This window comes from Lithobates pipiens, unplaced genomic scaffold (genome assembly GCF_037356315.1).
Source record: "Lithobates pipiens isolate NorthernLeopardFrog02 unplaced genomic scaffold, aLitPip1_a1.2 Scaffold_23, whole genome shotgun sequence".
NCBI lineage: Eukaryota > Metazoa > Chordata > Amphibia > Anura > Ranidae > Lithobates > Lithobates pipiens.
Genome location: NW_027507785.1, coordinates 84,512,826 through 84,535,722, shown reverse-complemented (window position 1 = coordinate 84,535,722; position 22,897 = coordinate 84,512,826). Strand labels below are relative to the sequence as shown.

Sequence of the window (22,897 nt, the reverse complement as noted above, 5' to 3'; positions counted from 1 at the left end):
CCAATGGAGTCTTATTGCCCTATTTGGTATTTGGGATTCACAGGCTGTTTTGAATTATTTAGCTGTGATTCACTTTGAAAGCCTTAGAATGCATATGATAGATGTTACTTAAAGCTGAACTCCAGCTTTCCCTTCAGTCTTGCACAGTTATACATGCGTCTCTCCTGGACTGAAATTGCATACTCGGATAACACCGCACACTGCAAGTTTCTCACAGTATGCATTAGAAGCTGCAGCAAATCTGAGCCAGGCTCATTTTCAGGCTGAAGGACACTCAACATCATCTAGCCCCTAGGGATCTGCAAACTTTGTAAACAAAGGGCCTGTTTATTGTCATTCAGACTTTAGGAAGGGGGGGGGGGGGGGGTCAGATTCTGGCCAGTGGGAGTAGAAAATGCCCCAGTGTCAGTGGGCTTAACTGGGCTGAAGGCTGTGGCATCCATCATGTGATCTATGGTGAAGGGGTGCATTAGGGTTCAGGCAGAGATGTTGCTTGGCTGTCATCTACAACTTCGATCATATGACCAATGCCTAGGATTTTATTAACATGACCTGCTGCCATGCTATCCTGCAGGAGCATTTTTAGACAGCAAAAGTATGTATTTTATGTTTTCTTTCAGGCATTAATGATTTGAGGTGTGGAGGGCTGCTTGTCTGTAGTCTGGGGGGGGGGGATGCTTGTCTGTAGTCTGGGGGGGGGTGCTTGTCTGTAGTCTGGGGGGGATGCTTGTCTGTAGTCTGGGGGGGATGCTTGTCTGTAGTCTGGGGGGGGGATGCTTGTCTGTAGTCTGGGGGGAATGCTTGTCTGTAGTCTGGGGGGGATGCTTGTCTGTAGTCTGGGGGGGATGCTTGTCTGTAGTCTGGGGGATGCTTGTCTGTAGTCTGGGGGGGATGCTTGTCTGTAGTCTGGGGGGGATGCTTGTCTGTAGTCTGGGGGGGATGCTTGTCTGTAGTCTGGGGGGGATGCTTGTCTGTAGTCTGGGGGGGATGCTTGTCTGTAGTCTGGGGGGGGGATGCTTGTCTGTAGTCTGGGGGGAATGCTTGTCTGTAGTCTGGGGGGGGGATGCTTGTCTGTAGTCTGGGGGGGATTCTTGTCTGTAGTCTGGGGGGGGGGGGTGCTTGTCTGTAGTCTGGGGGGGATGCTTGTCTGTAGTCTGGGGGGGGGGGTGCTTGTCTGTAGTCTGGGGGGGGGATGCTTGTCTGTAGTCTGGGGGGGGGATGCTTGTCTGTAGTCTGGGGGGGGATGCTTGTCTGTAGTCTGGGGGGGGATGCTTGTCTGTAGTCTGGGGGGGGATGCTTGTCTGTAGTCTGGGGGGGTGCTTGTCTGTAGTCTGGGGGGGTGCTTGTCTGTAGTCTGGGGGGGTGCTTGTCTGTAGTCTGGGGGGGTGCTTGTCTGTAGTCTGGGGGGGGTGCTTGTCTGTAGTCTGGGGGGGTGTGCTTGTCTGTAGTCTGGGGGGATGCTTGTCTGTAGTCTGGGGGGGGTGCTTGTCTGTAGTCTGGGGGGGATGTTTGTCTGTAGTCTGGGGGGGGGATGCTTGTCTGTAGTCTGGGGGGGATGCTTGTCTGTAGTCTGGGGGGGATGTTTGTCTGTAGTCTGGGGGGGGATGCTTGTCTGTAGTCTGGGGGGGATGCTTGTCTGTAGTCTGGGGGGGTGCTTGTCTGTAGTCTGGGGGGGGGGGTGCTTGTCTGTAGTCTGGGGGGATGCTTGTCTGTAGTCTGGGGAACTTCTTATGATATTGGAAAGCTGTTCTTAAACACACCCACTGCAGGATCATCATTTTTTTTTTGCATACAGGAAACCTCCCAGAATAGCAAACAATTGCGCTGAAAATTTGAAAATGACTTGCTAAGCTATTTGTAGACTTGCCAGGCTTCACAAGTTTGTTGCACAATTGCAGCAAGTCCGCATTGCATGACTCCAGATCAACTTTCTTTGCAAACATTCTGCAAGTCTGCTGCAAGTTCTGGTTCAGTTATGTTGTGCAATAGTCCTCCCACCACAGGGGTCACTGTGGCTGAATTTCCATGCTGTAGGCTTGCAGAGCTCTTGCTGTAGGCTCACCACTGCAACTTTGCTCTTGCTAGAGACTTGCCACGCAAATTAGCTAAAAATTGGAAAAGTGTCAACTAGAACGTGTGCTTCAAGTGTTCTGCAAGTGTACAACCTGCCAGTGAAATTGTGAAGAAAGTTTACAGACTTAGGATTCAACACTGCCACAACTTTGTGGCAAATTATTCTTGCTATCTGGGAATGTGGAAAGAAATAGGTAAAAATTGAGAATCTTCTTACAGCCATCAGGCATATAAACATACCCTAAAATTTGAATGAGATTGGTAATGCAAGAGGAGAGACAAGAAATTGCAGAGGCTTTAGGAAGTACACTCCCAATGACCCAGTGAGTTGCTCTTAAATTCTGGCAGCATTGTATTACAGGGAATTGAGAATGTGGGTCAATTGCATGAACTAGCCTAGTTTAGCACAGTCTCGCTGTCTGTTGGACCACTTTATTAATTCATTGATTGTTTTGATTGGTTGCTTAGAGTTGCTGTTTAAATTTCAAAGCCAAAGACCCATATAGAATTATGCTATGTCCGTCCACATCGGCATAGATGACATCATAATGTTTTCATGCCAAAGTTAAAGCCAGCCTCAAGCACTGAAAGATGGCCATTCAAGTCAACGAAGGCGTTCTTGATTCTGTTTTGACAGCCGACTCTTGTTTCACAAAAATTATAAGGAAAGTCAAATAAAGTGAAAATTCTTTTATCAGCGCTGGATGCTTGGACAGCTTTCAAGAACAGATGTCAATTCGAGAGACGTTAAGGTGCTAAAGGTGCTTTTATTTTTAATGCTGATTAGAATGTCCAATTACACAGTTAAAATGACATTTTCAAGCGGCGTTTAATGACTAACAGACTTCAACATGAAGTTAAGACAAACATGGCTGCGACTTTACTCCGTTGTAAAATAAATCAATCGCAGGTCGTAACTCCACAATTAATTTAGTTCAGCGGCTTTCAGAGTATTTAAAAAATGTTTTCCTCCTTTTTTAAAAAAAATGTATATATATAAAAATAAGATCATAATCTACATGCATCCTAATAAATCTATGGAACAACGCCTTTATTAAACAAGTTTTTTAATAATCTCGGCCTTGTAAATGAGACTTCTTGTTTTATTGACTTTGCTAATCTTTGAGTTTTTCACAGAGAAAGACAGATATGTATTAGAAAAGGCCAAATGACAATTGAAACTTGACGAGAGAATGAAAATCATGCACTAGTTGCACTTTGGTCTTGGTAAATGTTCCATTGCTAAAATGCTACAAGGGAGAAAAAAACCCTGAAATGGAATGCAGAATAATTAATAAGATTGACAAATGTGGCACACAAATACTAATGTTTGAGGTTTTCTCTATAGCTGCTTTGACAAATGAGGCCTTCAGGGTTGTAGAATAGAATTTAGCGATACATGGAAAGGTAATTTTATATTTATCAGAAAAATATGTGAAAGTTCACTTGAACTGACAGAACTGATAGAACTTGAAAATGTTCTTTTGATGGTGCACGCTTTTGCTGCCATTTTGTATGCAGGAGACTGCAGGCTCTCTGTGGGTGGGACCACAAAGGTGGGATGCCGAGACCTCAATGAGTTTTTCTTGTTAATGTGTTTGACGCATTTTTTATTTAGAGTTTCCAGACACGTATGACAATGTATGTAGGAGAGAATTTTTGTTTTTATATATATAAAAAAAAGAAAATCATAGTCTGATCACTCTTTAGAAGGCCTACAGTATGAGTGTGAATGAGCTCTTAATAGGTACCAGTATCGGCACATTCAAGAACCTAAATATTCCACCTTTAATTTCTGTCTAATATGTATGTGATAAAACTGGGCTGATAAGAGTGAGAATTTATGAAAGTGTATGTGGACCTTGTTCTGGTCCTAGGCTGCTACTACTTTGACCATGGTAAATGAATCGCTCAATGGACAATCAACTCATGGATGTGTATTGAGGACTGCCCTTCCTTTTTCAGGGCATCCATTGCTCAAGCCCTGAAGAAGTGGAAGGCCTTTTGACCAAAATTTCGTATTGGGTAATTTTTTTCCCCCACCAAAACTCATTGGCTGTATTTTGATGCTTTCAACCAACAAACTTGTCAAAAAGCCTTACTGTGATGCCGCGTACACACAATCGGAATTCTCGTCGGAAAAAGCTCTGATGGTTTTCCCGACGGAATTCCGATGGAATTCGGCTCAAGCTGTCTAGCCTACACAAGGTCACATCAAATTCCGATAGTTTATAACGCGGTGACAGACAACACGTATGACGTGACTAGAAAAAGGAAGTTCAATAGCCAGTAGCCAATAGCTTCTGTCTCGTAGTTGAATCTGAGCATGCGTGATTTTTGGTGTGTCGGAATTGCATACACACGATCGGAATTACCGATAGAAAGTTTTTCCGTCGGGAAAATTGAGAACATGCTACCAATTTGTGGCTGGCGGAAATTCGAACAGCTAAATTCCGATGGAGCATACACACGGTCGCATTTTCCGATGAAAAGCTCTCATCGGTCTTTTTCTGGCCAGAATTCCAATCGTGTGTACGAGTGTTACTAACATTTGTACTAGGCACTCCACAGTACACATCCAAGGCCTTACATTTTTGTAATTAGGCAGTGACAGATTTATACTTGCCACATATTGTTTACTCACTTTATCAGAGTCTTGACAGTTCAGTTCCAGTGTTGAGATCAGTGGACACTTTGATGTCTGACAGGTGCTGCCCTGTCAACTGATTGACCTCACACAGTGCCTTCCATCCTCTGAGAGTACATAACAAGCTTTACATTTGCATAGGATCTCCCAGGGTGTATTGCCGTGGGGTGCAGTGGCCAGAGGGTGCCTTCTCTACAACAGCAGGCTTAGTTTTCTGTGGCAAATGGCTTACTAGTTTAAAGTCCAGCTCCGGGCAATTTTTTTTTCTCAGAAGGAAAAAATTAAGCACAGACTTGAAAACCTTACCTCCTCTCTGGTACCACATCCCACCCTCACCCCATAGTTATCAATTTCTGCCAGTCTATGTCCTCAATATTCTGAGTTAAATGACACCAAGAATATACTGTGTGTACAGGGGCTCATGGAGTTGGGCTCTAAAGGAAATCTATAAAAACATCTGCCAAGGCTCTCATCCATCACTGGTTGGTTCCACGGAAGAGTTGGCCTCAAAGCATCACAAAATCATGTCCTTACCTTGAACCAGTAGGATGTCTGGGAGTCAGGCAATGGTAGCCCCAGATAGATTCTCTTTAAAGTCTTCTGTTTTTTTGTTTTTTTTTTATTCTCATGCAAGATCTGGATAATTCCAGCCCTGAGAAAAAAATATTTGGTCATAAATGGAAAAAAAACCTCAACCTTCTTATTTATTAATTCTACTTGAAAGGAGTGAATGTGCTTCCATCTATGGTCAAAGCTTTGCTTTAGTACCAGATCTTTCCATGCTGCTGCCTCTGGCCTCCTGGGCTCACAAATGCAGCCAGAGGCCTGTCCTTGTTTTTGGATCAAATTCCCACCTGAACAAACACAACATCTGCAGCGGCCTGAGAATCCGTCCAGCTTCCCTCGGGAAGTTCTGACTCAGCAGCTTTATGAAGAAGACACTTTCTTTTTTTGTTGCCGATATTAATAGGTCTGTGGCCTTCTGGATGAACAAAGTCCAGAATGTCAGCTGACCTTCAACTGAGTAGACTTTCCCGTTCTCCCTGGTGGCATAGTCCTGCCAAATGCATATTGTCTATGAGTTTGTGAAGCATGAAATATTGCTGGGATCGGCAGCAGGTTGGAGAATGGAGAAATATGCTTTGGGCTTTGTGTTTTATTTAGAATCAATGCCCATCTGGTTAAAAAGAAGTTGGGATGAACCATGTAAGTAGCTAAACTTAAATGTAACATTTCTCTTACCTTCCTTCCAAGTTGAGGTAGCCAAGCGAATGACCTAATTGCTGGTTCTGTTTTGCTTGTAGGAGGACACGGCTTCTTCCATTGTAAGTTGTAATAGCATTGCCGTTCACTAGACTACCAGCTCTACCAAAAAAAACATTCAGCGGCACTGTCAAATGTTAAGGTGGAGCTTTCGGTATCTTCAAAAGTCTGTATGAATAAATTCTTGACCGACCATGATATACAGCAACAGTATATTATTATTATTTTTTTTTTTTTCAGAAAGCTTACCTTTTATCATTAAACTGTCCCTGAGCTCCAGTCAGTGACTTTGACTAGACTGAGACAATGCCATCAATCTGTTGCAGGCAGGAGGAAGTATTGCCTTAGTATTGCTTTTTTGCCACAACTTCAATGATCAGGCCTTGCATTGTAACTTTGTAGCAAGTCACTAGTGAGGAGAGGGTGCAACATGAACTCATCTGTATCAGACATTTATAAACACTGCTAGGAACTGCACAGGCACCAGAGTTTAGGTGGTTGCGTTATCTCAAAACCCGCATCTTAGTCCAGGATTAAATGTTGACCCTGGATGATGTCTGTATAAAGATTTTTGCCGTCCTCCTGGAGGGGTAAGAGCAATGTGGGATAAAGAGGTTGGTCTCCCATGCTTTTGGGTTTTATGGTATTTTATGAAGCGTTATCTTTCAAATAGAATTCCTGGGTTGAAACATTGTGCTGAAAACCTCCTAATAAAGTCCTTTTTTTTTTCCATTTGCAGGCACCACAATAAGATTCGCAGCATCGAAGCCACGGAGCTCATACCGTACACGGCGCTGGAGAGCTTAGATTTGAGCTCAAACGAAATCACCGAAATTCGTAGAGGTTCTTTTCCTTTACAGCTTCGAATTAAAGACATGTAAGTAACTTGATCTGGTCCAGAAATGTGACCAGTGTTTCAATTCAACAGGGTGCTGATGTCCTCTCTAAGTAGTTGGCTTGGCTAAAATGTTTTATTTGAAACGGCCTTAAACCAGAACGTTGGCCAAAAACGAAAACTAGAATAAAATGAATAGCCCAATAAGAGACAAAGACACATTTTTCAGCTTCTATTCCGAATTCTTCTCAACAGTAATTTTTTTTTTAGATGTCCTCAGACTGATATCCAGCATTATTTAACCCACTTCTCTTAAGCCCAGTTATCCTGAACCTGCCCCAGCCTGAGACTGGACAGCAAAAGGAGAAGCAGCACAGTGCTGGGTCCATCTTTATTTCACTCTGATCTCTCCTCTTATTGGCATGCTTCTTTTAAGCACATCACCTGATTTGGCTCCTTGTACTGCTTCTTCCTCTCACGTTCCAGCCCTACTATACAGAGGCAGCAGACCCCCATCCTCCTTTATTTGAGAATAACACCATTATTGCACTGAAAAATATATAAAAATGTTTAAAGATAACCGCTTGCTTCCTCCATTACTGTGTGGCATCATGCTAAAGCACTGCTCTACCACCTCCTTGTACCCCGCTCATCCATTTTCTTAAGAAGACGTCATCGGTGGCTGGCTTCTTCCTTGTTCTGTGACAGCCCACTAATAATGTTGCTCCTGATGCTCCATATCGGAATAGGGCACCTTCTTAAAGGGTTACTAAACCCAGGACCCTGCATTCACTATATCTGGCCTCCCACAGTACACAGAACATGGAAATGCAATTATTTTAGTAAATATAAACTGCTGAATACCTTTTCTAATCAGCAGTTAGAGCAGTCTTGTGACTTCTATCAGTGTCCAGCCAAGCACTGGTTAAAGCTGGTAGGAGAAGTTTTCTGACTGCCCTATGAGACTACAACACCCCTAACCCTCTGTCTGAACAGTGCTGATTGGCCCTGTGCTGATCACATGCACTCTCCTAAGGAAAAAAAAACCTCTCTAGCAATACAAACCAAACTGAGCATGTGCAGAGTGCCTCCATAGATTGTGTTAACAGATAATTATCAGGAGACAGTGGAAGGAGGGGAGGATCAGAGAAGCCAGGATCAAATAGTCTTTTTATACAATGCACAGGATTAACCCCTTAGGTTCCACAGTGAGTAAAACAAGCATGCTTTACTGCATATACAGGCTGATTTTTACTGCTGTGGGTTGTGTAACACTTTAACAAATAAATGCAACCTGTTCACAGGAGACACATGCTGAATATGTCTATACTCAAGTGTCTGCTTGTATACTAATTGGATGAAGGATATCTGTTTCTGAGCCTGTGCATATGCCCAGGATAATGGCGATCTCCGGTGGCCAAAATATTACATTTGATGCTGTTTTTAATTATATGGAGTGTGCCGCAAGCGTCTGATTGCTGCAATTAGTCTCTGTATATGCTAGTTACCCCTGAGGAAGGAGTATCTCTTGTAAACTCTGAAACGTGTTGGGTGAAGGATCAATTTTACTATCATCTACTTCCACTACTTGCAGTATCAGTTATGGCTGATATGTACACTCCATGATTTATGTTTTTAAGCATGTATTTTTAAAACATTTTGATCTTTTTCTATTATACTATTTTGTGACTCTGTTTAAGTGCCGTTAAAGTCCTACCCCAAGGGGAACCCTCTTTTTCTCTATATTCTGATATTTGGATGTTGGCACTGTGAAACAATCATTGCTATTTCTTTATTACACTTTAACAAATAAAAACAAGCCGCCCCAGATCATGTACACTGCGTGCACCAGATCTTATATGGTGTATATACTGCACATGAATGCAGTTGTTGCTCAATATTGTTATCGCATACTGTGCATGCACAAGATCAGGCAAGAGTTCACTGGAAAGTACTGGTGATGTAGCCTTCTCAGGGGGCACAGTAAGACTTGGGACTACATCACAGGATCTAGATAAGGAAATGCAAGTTTACCAAAATGGTTTGATTTTACAAATGACTTTTAGATGACAACATTGGGTAGACATGCTGTACTGTACGCACCATGCATTTCTCTGTTTGGAGGGTAAAGGTCTGCTTTAAGGGTTCACCATGATTTTAGTTATGCAAGTTGCATTTTAATTTTAATTTAAAGCAACATTTTTCTGCAAAAAAATCACACTCCTAAAATATGTAACCCGTCCTGATATGAAGTAGTTGACATTTAACTTTTTCTTTTGCTTGGTTGTCTTTTGTACAGCAACCTGGGGAGCAACAAGCTAAGCAGTCTGGAGGCTGGATCATTTGACAACCTGTCACGGTCTCTGCTTACCCTCCGTCTGAGCAAAAACAGAATATCCCATCTTCCTGTCAAAGCGTTCAAGCTCTTCTCACTAACCCAACTGTAAGTACGAGAGCGGGGAGCTTAATTAAAGAGAAATGTGAGTCTCTCCCCGAACCCCCCCCCCCAGCAGATACAGCACCTCCAGGGAGTAGAAAGCCTGCTTTGCCAGTTCCACCAATGTCCTGGCTTCATTAATGCAAAAACAACACCTAATAAAACCTATATTAGATCCCTCAGATAAATGGTCTGTGTATAGATTAGAGGTCTGCTTTACCCTATAAAGTTAGAACTAGTTAGACTTTTAGGCGTTCAGGGACCTGTAAGCATTAAATAGCCTTGGAGATGATGGTTGGTAGTTTAATCAGACTTTTGGGTGGAAATCTAAAGGTGGGATCATTTTTCAGACCACACATGCATTCTTACGGGGAAAAATGACAAGGTAACCGGTCCCTTTTTTTTGGTTTTGTTAATTAAGTTTTGCATGTAGCTAGCCAAAGGCTGCAATGCTATAGTGAAAAAACATGGGGGCATCATTTATGCTCTATTTCCAAATACCACACCATGCACATGTAAGTAGACCATTCACAGTTCATCGTCTACATAGTCTATGGTGCCACTTCCTGTTTATAATGTCTGGCACCAATATACAAATGTCTGCCTGTTTTAGCACATTGATCCCCAGCGTGATGAACTAGGTTGCAGTAAAATTACCATGCATATATACACATAAAGAGTTCACCGTTGTAATAAAATGTACTATGCCGGCAAGGGGACCTGGTAGGAAAAAACAAAACAAAAAAACATTGTGCAGCTTAGAAATTTGGAGCGTACTTTAAATACTATACATATGATCCAAGGATTGCTTCTTCATAGTCTGGCTGAAAACTACCTTGGTGAGTAATTTGCCTCTAGCATCCTCATCCTGCCTAGAATCTGGGATGTTCTGTGCATTGGGTGTATCCCCATCTTTACATGAACAAGTACTCATGTGCAGTGTACTCTCCCTTCCACAGCAGCTGAGCTTCTCATTCTTATCTTTTGGGCGGGGCGGGGTACGCTCAACATATGGCGCTTCCCGGATCCTAGTAGGACAGGGAAGATGGCGCCCAAAGGTATTTTTTTTTTGGCTAGGCTCTGGGGAAGCAGTACTTGGCCTATTGGTATGGCACTTAAAGAGGAACTCTATTATTCCTAGCTTAAATTTTGTTCTTATTCCTTAGTAATTGTCCCTGTATGTAATTGAAGAAATAAATACTTACTAGTCCATGGAGTCCAGTGCTGTCCCATTGCAGCTCAAAGTTCTTCCTTGGGGCTCTGCTCCTGCACCACCATCTTGGATCGATATTGCGCTTGTTTAGAGATCCCATAGGTCTAGTGGTGCTGATTGAGACCTATGGGATGTCTGTGCATGTGAGAAATCAAGAGAAATCCCCCACAAATGCATAGATGCACAGCGGGTCTATGGGCGACACAGTGGTGTAGTGGTTAGCACTCTCACCTAGCAGTAAATGGGGTTGCTGGTTCGAAATCCCAACCACGACACTAACTGCCTGGAGTTTGCATGTTCTCCCTGTGCCTGCGTGGGTTTCCTCCAGGTACTCCAGTTTCCTCCCACACTCCAAAGACATGCAGGTAGATTAATTGGCTTCTGTCCAAAATTGGCCCTAGTATATGAATGGGGACCTTGGATTGTGGGCTCCTTGAGGGTAGGGACTGATGCGAGTGTGCAATGTACAGGGATAAGGGACAATTGTAGACACTCACTCAGGTTGAACTGGATGGACTGGAGTCTTTATTCAACCTTACTAACTATGTAACTATGTAACTATGGAGCTAATAGACTTCCAGTGTGCCTGGACGACGCTTAATGCACATGTGCTGAAAGACAGATGCTCTATTCCAAATCCTATAGACCCACCACCTGTCTGAACATGTGTGATATATCGCACAGTATAAGTCATCTTTGCCTAGGTGAGGATGGCGAAAGTAAAAACTATTTTAAAAAGGTATTTGTTGTGTAAAAAAAATTCTTACGAGGGAGGAGGAGTCAGAGGAGAGAGGTACTTTTCATGGGTGAAGGTTCACTTTAAAGTAAGCGCCAAATAGAGATGGTCTCTAATTAACAGCGATAAGCAACTGGAAAATTATAGTTTGAGCGCAGTGCAGCAGGAGTTCTTTTTCTAGTAAGGATCATTTTTCTGAGTTTAAACAGACCAGACCAGGGAACAATACAGGCCTTTAGATCTCTCCTGTGCTCCTCTGAAAGGTCTCTCGTCTTAGCAGGTCTTTATTTCCCAGTGGAGATGTAGATTGGGGGGAAAGATTACAGAGTTGTGCGATACGATCTGCTATCCTTTATACCACACTCTGTGGCCTCTTGTGTCTCTGGCACAGCGTGGGCCAACTAGCAGTGAGCAGGTTACATTGTAACAGCGTTCCATGACATCTCTCTGTTTTGTAGGGAGCTGAATCGAAATCGGATTCGCCTAATTGAGGGACTCACGTTCCAGGGGTTGGACAACTTGGAGGTTTTAAAGCTGCAGAGGAACAACATAAGTAAACTGACGGATGGGGCTTTTTGGGGCCTGGCAAGGATGCAAGTCTTGTAAGTATTGACAGCTGACTATCTATATAACCGACACTGCAAATACGCACTGAATTTATTCAATTTTTTTCTATGCTTTTACCTGCAGTATTTAAAGCAGGGGTCTCAAACTGACGGGCCTCCAGCTGTTGTGAAACTACAAGTCCCATCATGCCTCTGCCTGTGGGAGTCCTGCTTGTAACTATCAGCCTTGCAATGCCTCATGGGACTTGTAGTTTCACAACAGCTGGAGGGCCGTCAGTTTGAGACCCCTGATTTAAAGTTTGCAACAGGGTCACTATAAGATAATACCTGGTGAAAAAAAAAATCAGTTCAGTAGTAGTAGTCTTGTTCCATGTTAGTGATTGATCACCACAGAAGATTTGTTTAAGTGATACCTTTTTTGGCTGACTTAGGTTATTCAAGATGAAAGCTTTCAGGATCTTAGATCCTTTCTTCAGGCTTTGTACAATTCTGAAAACCATTATTAAAATGCACCTTGACACACAATAGTAACAGCTATTGTAATAGATCAGTACATTCTGCTCTGGGATCTATTGATGATCATGTGACCACATGCCTAGGCACTGTTAACATGATCTTGGCTGAAGAGACTTTTGGGGACCGATGTTTGGGCTTGGCCACCAGCTACTGACACTCATAAACTCTTACATTTCCTCTGAGCTGAGACTTTTGGACCAATGCCTAAGAATCAAATCATGCGACTGAGAGAGAGAACTCGGGGCAGTGTTTTTGGCAGAACGGGCAATACAGCAGAGGTTCTCGTGGTCCTTATTGAGACCAAGGCCCAGTCAATTCTTCCAAAACCTTCCATGCCCTGAAACACATTGCCTCCAGTTTTTTAAAAGACTGTCCCTCAGGTACATGGTCAGTCATTTATGTTTTTTCCATCCGGAGAAGGCATGTTGCCTAGAGGAACCATCTTTTAAAGTAGGTGAAGGGGGGGCAGGGAGGAGCGTTGAGTCTTAATTTCTCAAGGTCTTTCTGGGCATACCCTGATGGAGGCTTCCCTCACCTGCTGTTTTGCTGTTGTATTGGCCATGGGTTCCCTCCACAGTGGTTAGGAGCCGACCCGCTTCCACCTGGGATGCTTCTGGAAAGCTCTGGATGGATCTGTGTGTTACTGTGGGGGATGAAGGTTCTAGAGGGGGGTTGGGGGACTCTGCTGCAGACTTGCTGGCACTGTAGGGGATGAGATTTCTGGAGAGAGCTGAGGGCAACTGTGGAGAATGGGGTCCCAGTAGGGGGGGTGAGGGACTGTCCTGGAAGCTGCGATTTGCAGGGGCAATATGGGAAACTGGGGGACACTGTTGGGGGTACTGGAAGCTCTGCAACAAGTTAGAGAGCACTGTGGGGGCTAGGGCCCACTGCACTGTAGGAGGTTGGCTGGCACTTTGTGTATCTGAGAGCATTAAGGGGTCCGGGGGCACTTTGAGAGCTTGAGAGGTGGAGGGGGGGTGGCACTTTTAGAGCTAGGAGGTACTATGGGAGGTTAGGGAATCTGCAGCTAGCTTGAGGCCTGGAAGGAGGGAGGCACCACAGCCCTACAGAATGTTTTTTATTAATATAAGTTGGTGGGGTGGGGGTGCTAATTTTGCTATAACTCTGTTTTAAACTTCTTGTCTCTGGTTTTGTCACGTTGATGCATTTTGGGTAAGCTTTGCTCTGCTGCGCATATCGTACAGGTCAAGGTACGGGTCTCTATTCCTTTCGCTGAACTTCCCCAGCTGAGTAAATGTTAGGTAAACAGTGACACTGTTGTTTTTATCTGCAGCGAATATTTGTATGATGGATGTATATACTGCAGCTGAAGGCCACATTTTAACCTATAGATCCGTCTTTCTTTCTCCCTCCTGCTGCCTGTCTCTGCAGACATCTGGAATATAACAGCTTGACAGAAGTAAACAGCGGCTCTCTGTACGGACTGCGGTCCCTGCAGCAGCTTTACCTCAGCAACAACTCCATTTCAAAGATCAGCTCAGGTGGATGGAGCTTCTGCCAAAAACTTCAAGAGCTGTAAGTACTACCTGCGTTTAAAGGGGAGCTCTGGCAAAGCTGCAAAATCCATATTTGGAAGAGTAGTCCTGGCCCAATGCCCTACCTCAGATCTTTAGTACCATCTGTGGACCCAGGTCAGCTGCCATTGTCACTGACACTTTCCCTATATATTGCTATGAAGAATGTAGATTCTTCATAATGTTATATAGGGAGGTGAGGCATTTCTGTGCCTTCTACAGAAATATATGGAGAACTTAGACATGGGAAAACAGTAGCTTGGCTGAAATAGAGCAATGCCCATCATTGTCATGCTTGGGAAGGGGAGTGCAGTAGTTCTCCACTAGAAATGAGGCATCCTCTGAACTCATTTTTAGACAAACTCCATGGCTTTTTTTTCTGCAATGAGTTGTGGACCAGGCCATTATTGCCCCCAGTACACCTCTTTGTTATGATCTGGTCTACAGCTTAAAAAAAAAAAAGAAAAGAATAAACTTGAACTTGGAGTTCAGAGGATGTGCAAGCGCCTCCCTAGTGGAGAACGTGTGGAACACATGCACAGTGATGTCACCACACTTGTAGTCTGTTGCTCGCTTCCTCCTGCTCCATAACCAAATGTCTGTACCAAGGTATGGGGCTGGAGAAGGGGCGGACTGACAACTCATGGGGCCCCCGGGCAATAGGAGATTATGGGGCCCCCAGGCAATCCGAGATTATGAGGCCACACAGTATACACATACATGTACACACAGTATACACAGACATGTTTCTATTGGCTGAGAAGGTACTGGAGAGGTGGGGCAGCTATAATCTCAGGATTTTTAGACCAAAAGGATGTCGGTAAGGGACATTTCAGAGACAGATGAAAAAAAAAACCCACAGATTTTTACATACTGTCCCTGGTTTTACTGAGGCTGGCAACCCTGATGGGGCCCCCTTGTGGCTTGGGGCCCTCGGGCAGTGCCCAAGTGGCCCAATGGTCAGTCCGCCCCTGGGCTGGATTAAGTGTCTTCACAAGCCGGAGCATAGCTTCCATGATGCACATATCACAGTTGTAAGCTTTGCAGGCTACAATGAAAAAAATAAAAAGTGTGTGTATATGTGTGTGTGTGTGTGTGTGTGTGTGTGTGTGTGTGTGTGTGTGTGTGTGTATGTATATATATATATATATATATATATATATATATATATATATATATATATATATATATATAAAATGTATGTATGTATATATAATATAATGTGTGTGTGTGTGTGTATATATATATATATATATATATATATATATATATATATATATATATATATATATATATATATATATATATAATATATTATACAATTTTGCAATATTTTTACATTCATCTATTTTTTTTTTTTTTCAAAAGTGGAATATTCCTTTAAATACTTCCTGTGTTAGGGTGACAACACCCAGCGCTATAGAAATCCTGTATTATAATAATAATAATAATTAACACGTTTATCACATTAACCTGCCACATTCATATTTATTTTAACTAAAAAAAATCCTAAAAACAATATAAATTCCTTTTAGAAGCTAGACCTGAAGAAAGACTGAAATATATTGCGATGCTTTTAAAGGGTCTGGTTACATGGGGGGCCCGGCACTAATCCCCCCCCCCCCCACCTTGAGTACCAATGCACATAAAATATTTCTCTTAATCCAGTCTTATACAGCAGTATTGTGTTTTTAATGATCGTTTCCCGTTAATACTTCCCTGCTCTGTTAACGTTACTCGGTCAGAAGGTCGTTTAGGTAAACCACAAAATAATAATATTTATCCTCCGCTTGCATGGATGTGAAGGGTGTAACTTTAGCAAACGGCTCCCCGCACAAAATAATTTATTGACTCGGGAAAACTCACACCATGCTCAACATGGTTTACAACGACGCGCCCCAATCTATACCATCAATTACAGCTCTTAATGGCAAGGAGCTCTGCGTAGTTTTTGCCGCCGCGTTAAAATGATGGGAAATAAAAGCAGAAAAACGATCGTCTGTTTCTACTGGTGGCAGATGTTCTGCCTGCGTTGTATCAAAGTGAACTTTTTCTTGTTTTTATGGAATCTTGGGTTACTTTCTCAGAAATACGTTTATCTCTGGGGTGAGTTCTTTAATAGCAAAAGTGTAGACGTTATTTTGGCTGCGCGCCAGCTTGCGAGTTAGCGTTTTGCAAAAGTGTCACATCATTAATCTTAGCTCAATGTATGTATGTGTGTGTGTGTGTATATATAGATTTTATATATATATATAAAATGTGTGTTATGTATGTAATATATATATATATATATATATATATAATATACATACACTATATTGCCAAAAGTATTGGGACACCTGCATGAACATTAATGACATCGAACAAGGTTTAGGAGTGTATCTATGGGAATGTTAGACTATTCTCCCAGAAGTGCATTTGTGAGGTCAGGCACTGATGTTGGATGAAAAGGCCTGACTCGCAGTCTTTGCTCTAATTCATCCCAAAGGTGTTCTATCAGGTTGAGTTTAGGACTTTTGTGCAGGACAGTCAAGGTTCTCCACCCCAAACTCTCCAGGTCTTCTCATCCAACATCCGTGCCTGACCTCACAAATGCACTTCAAAATGGTCAAACATTCCCATAGACACACTCCTAAACTTTGTGGACAGCCTTCCCAGAAGAGTTGAAGCTGTTATAGCTGCAAATGGTGGGCCAACCCAATATTGAATCCTACAGACTAAGACTGAAATGCCATTAAAGTTCATGTGCGTGTAAAGACAGGCGTCTCAATATTTTTGGTAATATCATGTAAGTGTGTGTGTGTGTGTGTGTGTGTGTGTGTGTGTGTATATATATGTATATGTGTGTATATATATAATTTTTTGCTAAAGGTTTGTAAAGTGTACACAAGGGCACAAACCATAATACACATGCACATTTCCCATATTTTATCCCTATAAAATAACCAGCAAGTCCAAAAAAAAAACTGAGTGGTGTCAGCCCTGCCCAGTTGTCTTTTTCTAAACTGCTCAAACCCACTCACTATAGATCTTAATCATTCTGTAGTCCCACGATACAACCTGGGAGGGCTAATTACTTTATTTGAGATAACACAGAAAGCGCAAACACAACAGCTCTGAATTTTTGCAGGTAATTATTGCATTTGCCAAACAGACATAACAAAACACCTTCAACTGTATATTTAACAGACCAAAAGAAACCTAATAGAAGAAGATCATTGTTGGGGTTTACACTTTAACTCTATCCTGCCCACCCTGGCGTTCCTTTAAAACGTTTTGAATGCCCAGGGGGGAGGTGGCCAGCGATCATGTGACTACTGTGATTTGCTGTCACGGTGATTACATGATCAGGAGCCGGTCTTATTGGCTGTTGATTATTAGTAAGACCTGAGAGCTGTCTTTGACAGCTCGGTCTCTGTGCTGTGAGTGTGCAGTAAGTGCTCTTTCAGCTCAAAAATATTGGCGATTCATATGTGTGATGTATGGGCACTAAACCGTGTTGCGCCGTGTGTTGCGCCGTGTGTTGCGCCGGAAGCAGCAGGTTAAGTACTTGATCTCCATCTACTGATTGTCCATTCAGCCTTCTGACCATTGAGTTAACCTATTATTTGTTCTCTGTCTCTGCAGAGTCCTGTCTCACAATAACCTCACCCGATTGGATGAAGGAAGCCTGGCCGATCTGAGTTCTCTGACTGCCCTGCGTCTCAGCCATAACGCCATCAATCTCATAGCTGAAGGAGCGTTTAAAGGGTTGCAGAAACTGCGGATATTGTAAGTATAATTGAGTACACTTATGTTTTCAGCCTCTGCACTTGTCATGTTAAATACTAATAAAAATGTAGAAATCATAAGAACACCATTTCCATTTCCGCCATAGCATGGCTTGTCTATTAACTGTCACTAAGTCTGTGCACTCTTGACAGTTAGTGAAGGAATGCACTGTGGGCTTTTGCATCAAGATACAGAAAAAGGAAGGAGGGCCTTTGCAAATCATCAGAATTATAATAAAAGTGATTTTGGAAAGTAGGGTTAAAATGAAGTTTTCCCTTTAGTGTTGCCTGGAATCACCAATCAGATTTCAGCACATGTAGTCAATGCTGTGATGACCATACATACTCAAGCCAAGCTATACATTTGGAAGGTTCAGCAGGGACCGGGCAAATTTCAGTCCATATACGGGCAGGGTTGCTGCTCTGATTTCGATCTCCCAATCAACTTCTGTACAACCGATGGTGGGGACGTCTCCCCGCTGTTAGAATAGAAAGGCGCAGCAGGAAGATTTCCCCACCTATTTAAACTCATCTAAGGGCTGCCTTAGATATTATTATCTGGTCAAGGTTTGGTTCAGTCCAAATGATGAATCTACAAACAATCGAATAACCATAACTTCCCTTTCTGATTGTTTGAACGGATCCACTCAAAACCAAAGTCAAATAGCCAGGGTGGAAGTTTATTGATCAGTTGTTTGTATTTTCAATCGGTCAGAGTATGAGATTACATGGTGGAAACAGAGATGTGATCAATAATTTAAAGTTATAAATTACATTTGTAGCTTAACTATTGATCAAAATCCACTTCCCTGTGGCCTATCGATCAGATGAGTTGTCGATTATACATCGATTGTTCCTATTGGGGAGAGATTAATCGGTAAATAAATTGATCATTTATCAAAGCTTGCCTGGCCACCATTACACTGGAAAAATGACAGTTGGAATCTGGCTGAGAAACAGGCACTTGTCGCTCCTCCACTCCATTACACACATATAACAATGTGTAATAGTTACACTCTAGGTACAGCTGACCAAAGCCGATACTTTCCCTGGAATCTAAAATTCTTCAATTCTTTCTGGTTTCTTAATGAAGTGTTGAGAACAATTCCTGGGTTTCCTGCTCCTATTCGGATTTTCACACCGACAGAGTCCTGATCTCTCTTGGGATTTCTCAAACCTTAGAATTTGGCACGGCAGAACTGGTCTCTTAATGCCAGCTGTTGTTGCCTGTATTTCATCCAGGATCTCTCTGCATTCCTGAAAAGTGTTAAAGAAGAACTCCGACTTAAAATAGTTTCCAATGGCAGAGCCGTTTAGATTCCTACTGTAGAAATGTTGTATCCCTGAGTCTGGGTGGGCTTCTAATCACCGGATTTACTGAACCTGATAACTGGGCTATTTTTGTGTCTTTGCCACGGCTGACTGTGATTATTTACAGAGGAGGAGGATTGGCTACTTAAGCAAAAGGGGTATATTTATTTTGGTTTTTATTATGTACTCAAATACCCATTCTATACAAAAATTAGATAAAGTATTACTAAAAGCAAATCCTTTTTCTTTTCTTTTTTTTGGTGAGTGAAGAGGGATTAGAACAACTGTCTGCATTATTTATTGCGATTTGTGTCCCTGTAGAGGAGATTGACCCTCTATTTGTACTGTTTCCCATCATCATTGTTAATGAAAGTCGAAAAAAAATTTTTACGACAACAAGAATAGAGTGAAAATCTTCCAATAAGGACACTAGTTTGGATGACAACCAGGGATTTCCTCACTTTGGATGAATATCTTTTTGCTTCCTGTTTTGGCTATGGGACAGGAAGTGAAGAGAAATCTTCTCAATGGGGACACACATGAGAAAAAACAAAAAACTAATAGGGGTTATAACTCTTACCGAAAACATGATCAATGAATGGAGGATGGGCGGGTGATTGATAAAACCTCCTCCTCTGTTTGTGTATCCTGTTTTATACATAGAAGCTATAATATGGCTTCTATGAATGGAGCCGTTGGGTAACAAGGGCAGGCATAGTCGGGCATTTTGATGAGAGCCTGTCACAGCTGCTTAATTCTGTTAAACCCTACTACTCCAGAAGTTTACGGTGGCTGGGGTGGGCATGGACAGAGGAGGACTTCACCTAATAGAAGAGGCATCAGCATAAGGGACACATCCTGCTGACTGTAAGTTATGTGCCGATTTTTGTGGTCTTTACTTTGGTTGCACTTAGGCTTGTCTGGTTAAAAAGACACATCCTTCTAGTTCAACCAATAAAAAAAAATATATATATATATATATATATAAATGTATTAAAACCTCCATATACACAATCGATCCAACCAAAAGAAGCAAAACCTAAACGGCAAAAAAGCATGATCAAAGTCATTATAGATACAAACTTTTGGGACTTGTTAACTCTCTTCTTTAGGCTTTGTACAATTCTTTTTGTACAATTTTGTGCAAAATAAAATTGCACAAACCAACTCCTAAATTCTGTTTCAAGGTCCTTTTAGATTCAAGCAGAGCTCCAATCAGCGGGGGGCGAGAGTGGGGTAGAGCTCTAATTTAATAAGTGGGGGTGAACACAGGCCCACGCACCTGGTGAAAGGGACCCGAGCATGCTTTAATTGCAGCCTATTGTTTGAGGATCTTCGCTTGGTGTGAAACTGCTGAATTACAGGCCCATTCATACAGAGGTCACACTGGAAGACCCGACCATCCTATGATTAACAGGGCTACTGCTATTCAGATGCAGCCAGCCAGAAAGAATAGGAACTTGGCATGGGAGAGGGACAGGCCTGAATAGAGTGAATGATGGGGCTGTAGCCTCTTATTGTCCCGTCAACAATATGGATTCAAGTGTCCAATGGCAGGGTGGACTGGGCCCAAAAGAAACAATTGTACATCATTGCTAGGAGGAGAGCTGCGTGTATCGTATTGGAATTAGGATAGAAATGACAATACATAGCATTCCATCACTACATTGAGAAGGGATTACAAGGGCCTGGGTTATGCTGAACTGAACATTTTGGGGTGCAACTTCTGGAGCTGTGATATATTTGAAGGCTGCCCTTTGTAAATGTGGAAAGAATTGGCATTTTTTCTTTAGTATGGAAGTTACCGGTGGTGACGCTGTTGCTGTACATATCCTTGGTGATTTCAGCTAAAGACAAGTTATTTGGGTCTTTTGCAAGTTTTTGACGTAGTCACTGGGCGCCAACACCTCATTGCAGTACATTTTCATTGTGATTGTGTATTTGCTGCTTTTATTACTGCAGATGTGTTGTTTCTTGATGTGATAATTCACATGAGGTTAGTGTTGGGGATTAGGTTAACATTTATGTTTAGGCGTTAGGTTGAAGCTGAGTTTGGTTTAGGTGTTAGGCCAGGGTTTAGGGCAGTGTTTCTCAACTAGGGCGCAATAGAACCCTGGGGTTCCTCCAGAGGTTGTTAGGGATTCCATGAGCAATTTCTGCCTCTCAGATAAGTTCTCACTGACACCATTGATTTTTAAGCTATCTTTAAGGGGGCACTTCTTCCCAATGACCATACCACTAATGTATAATGAGTTGAAGATATAGTCATTTTTAGCAGGTGTTCTCTGAGATTGGTAAATTATTTCAAGAGTTCCTCTGTGTTGAAGAAGTGGAGAAAGGCTGGTTTAGGGTTTGGGCTAGGTTTAACTGAAGTACCGTATATACTCGAGTATAGGCCGACCCGAGTATAAGCCGAGGCCCCCAATTTACCCCCAAAAAACTGGGAAACCTATTGACTCGTGTATAAGCCGAGGGTGAGATATGCCTGTCCATCCCTGTGTGTGTCCGTCCATCCCTCTGTGTCCGTCCATCCCTGTGTGTCCGTCCATCCCTGTGTGTGTGTCCATCCATCCATCCCTGTGTGTGTGTCCATCCATCCATCCCTGTGTGTGTGTCCATCCATCCATCCCTGTGTGTGTGTGCGTCCATCCATCCATCCATCCCTGTGTGTGTGTGTGTGTGTGTGTGTGTGTGTGTCCATCCATCCATCCATCCCTGTGTGTGTGTGTGTGTCCATCCATCCATCCATCCGTGTGTGTGTGTGTGTGTGTGTGTGTGTCCGTGCAGCCTTGTGTGTCCAGCCTACCTGTGTCCCGAGCCTCCGTCCGGTCCCGTCCCGAGCCTCCGTGTCGTCCCGTCCCGAGCCTCCGTGTCGTCCCGTCCCGAGCCTCCGTGTCGTCCCATGCCAGGATCGCCGCTCTTCGTCGGCGCCCTGGCGGCCATTCCCCTGTTCAAAAGCCGCGCCTCCGCCTCCGCCTGTGATAGGCGGAACACTCAATTTCCCAGCAGTCAGTGTTCCGCCTATCACGGACATCGGCTCATCCGAGGATGAGCCGATGTCCGTGATAGGCGGAACACTGACTGCTGGGAAATTGAGTGTTCCGCCTATCACAGGCGGAGGCGGAGGCGCGGCTTTTGAAAGGTAGAATGGCCGCTGTCTGTCTGCTCGACACGCTGTTCGGGCAGTCAGACAGCGGTGACTCGAGTATAAGCCGAGGGGGGCACTTTCAGCCTCAAAAAAGAGGCTGAAAATCTCGGCTTATACTCGAGTATATACGGTAAGTACATCCTGTTTGTCTTGTCTTTGGCCTCTGGTTATAATCAAAACAGAAATTAGAAGGAAATTCCTCCGGTTCTGAAGACAACTGGAGAAATTTCTTACATCCCATTATGTCTTCCAAAGACAGCAAAAAAAAAAATATGTCAGGGGTCTTAAAGTCAAGAATAAGTATGTTGTAGGTGCTGGACTCGACTTTTTTCAGTAATCCATGGTTAAAGAAAATCAATAAAATTCAGATGGGGCACAGTGGCTCATCTGATGCTCTTCTCAGCAAAAACCGTTATGAACTAACACCTCCATTAAAGCATATTGGACACTTGGGATTTGATTTTTTTTAAACTGGAAGGTGCAAAATCTGGTGTAGCTCTGCATAGAAACCAATCAGCTTATAGGTTTTATTGTCAAAGCTTAATTGAACAAGCTGAAGTTTAAAAACTGACTGGCTACCATACACAGTTGCACCAGTTTTAGTAAATCGACCCCTTAGATCTTTGGTCACTGCCACTCCCTCTTTTTATAAAAGAGTGACCTTGGCAACTGGTCAAATGGGAGCAAAAAATTTTTTAAAAATAAAACAAAAACAGCCACCACATTGGAGCACTGGTAAGCTGCAGTATATAAATGTTTGTACTTGGGTTTAGACTTCAGATACACTTTACATTTACTTAATTATTGTATTGTAACCCCTTGAAAATGTACATCTGAAGTATTGTTG

At 42.9% G+C, this 22,897-nt stretch overlaps 1 protein-coding gene across 2 annotated transcripts in view; it reads left to right on the top strand.

Annotated features, from left to right (window-relative positions):
• Positions 1-22,897, top strand: part of LRIG1 (leucine rich repeats and immunoglobulin like domains 1) — a 133,472-nt gene that overhangs the window by 83,972 nt on the left and 26,603 nt on the right. For both annotated transcript variants that reach the window (XM_077451969.1, XM_077451968.1), the window contains exons 4-8: positions 6,723-6,860; positions 9,118-9,261; positions 11,663-11,806; positions 13,679-13,822; positions 17,449-17,592. In XM_077451969.1, coding sequence (XP_077308095.1) covers positions 6,723-6,860; positions 9,118-9,261; positions 11,663-11,806; positions 13,679-13,822; positions 17,449-17,592 — 714 coding nt within the window. The remainder of the gene's footprint in view (positions 1-6,722; positions 6,861-9,117; positions 9,262-11,662; positions 11,807-13,678; positions 13,823-17,448; positions 17,593-22,897) is intronic.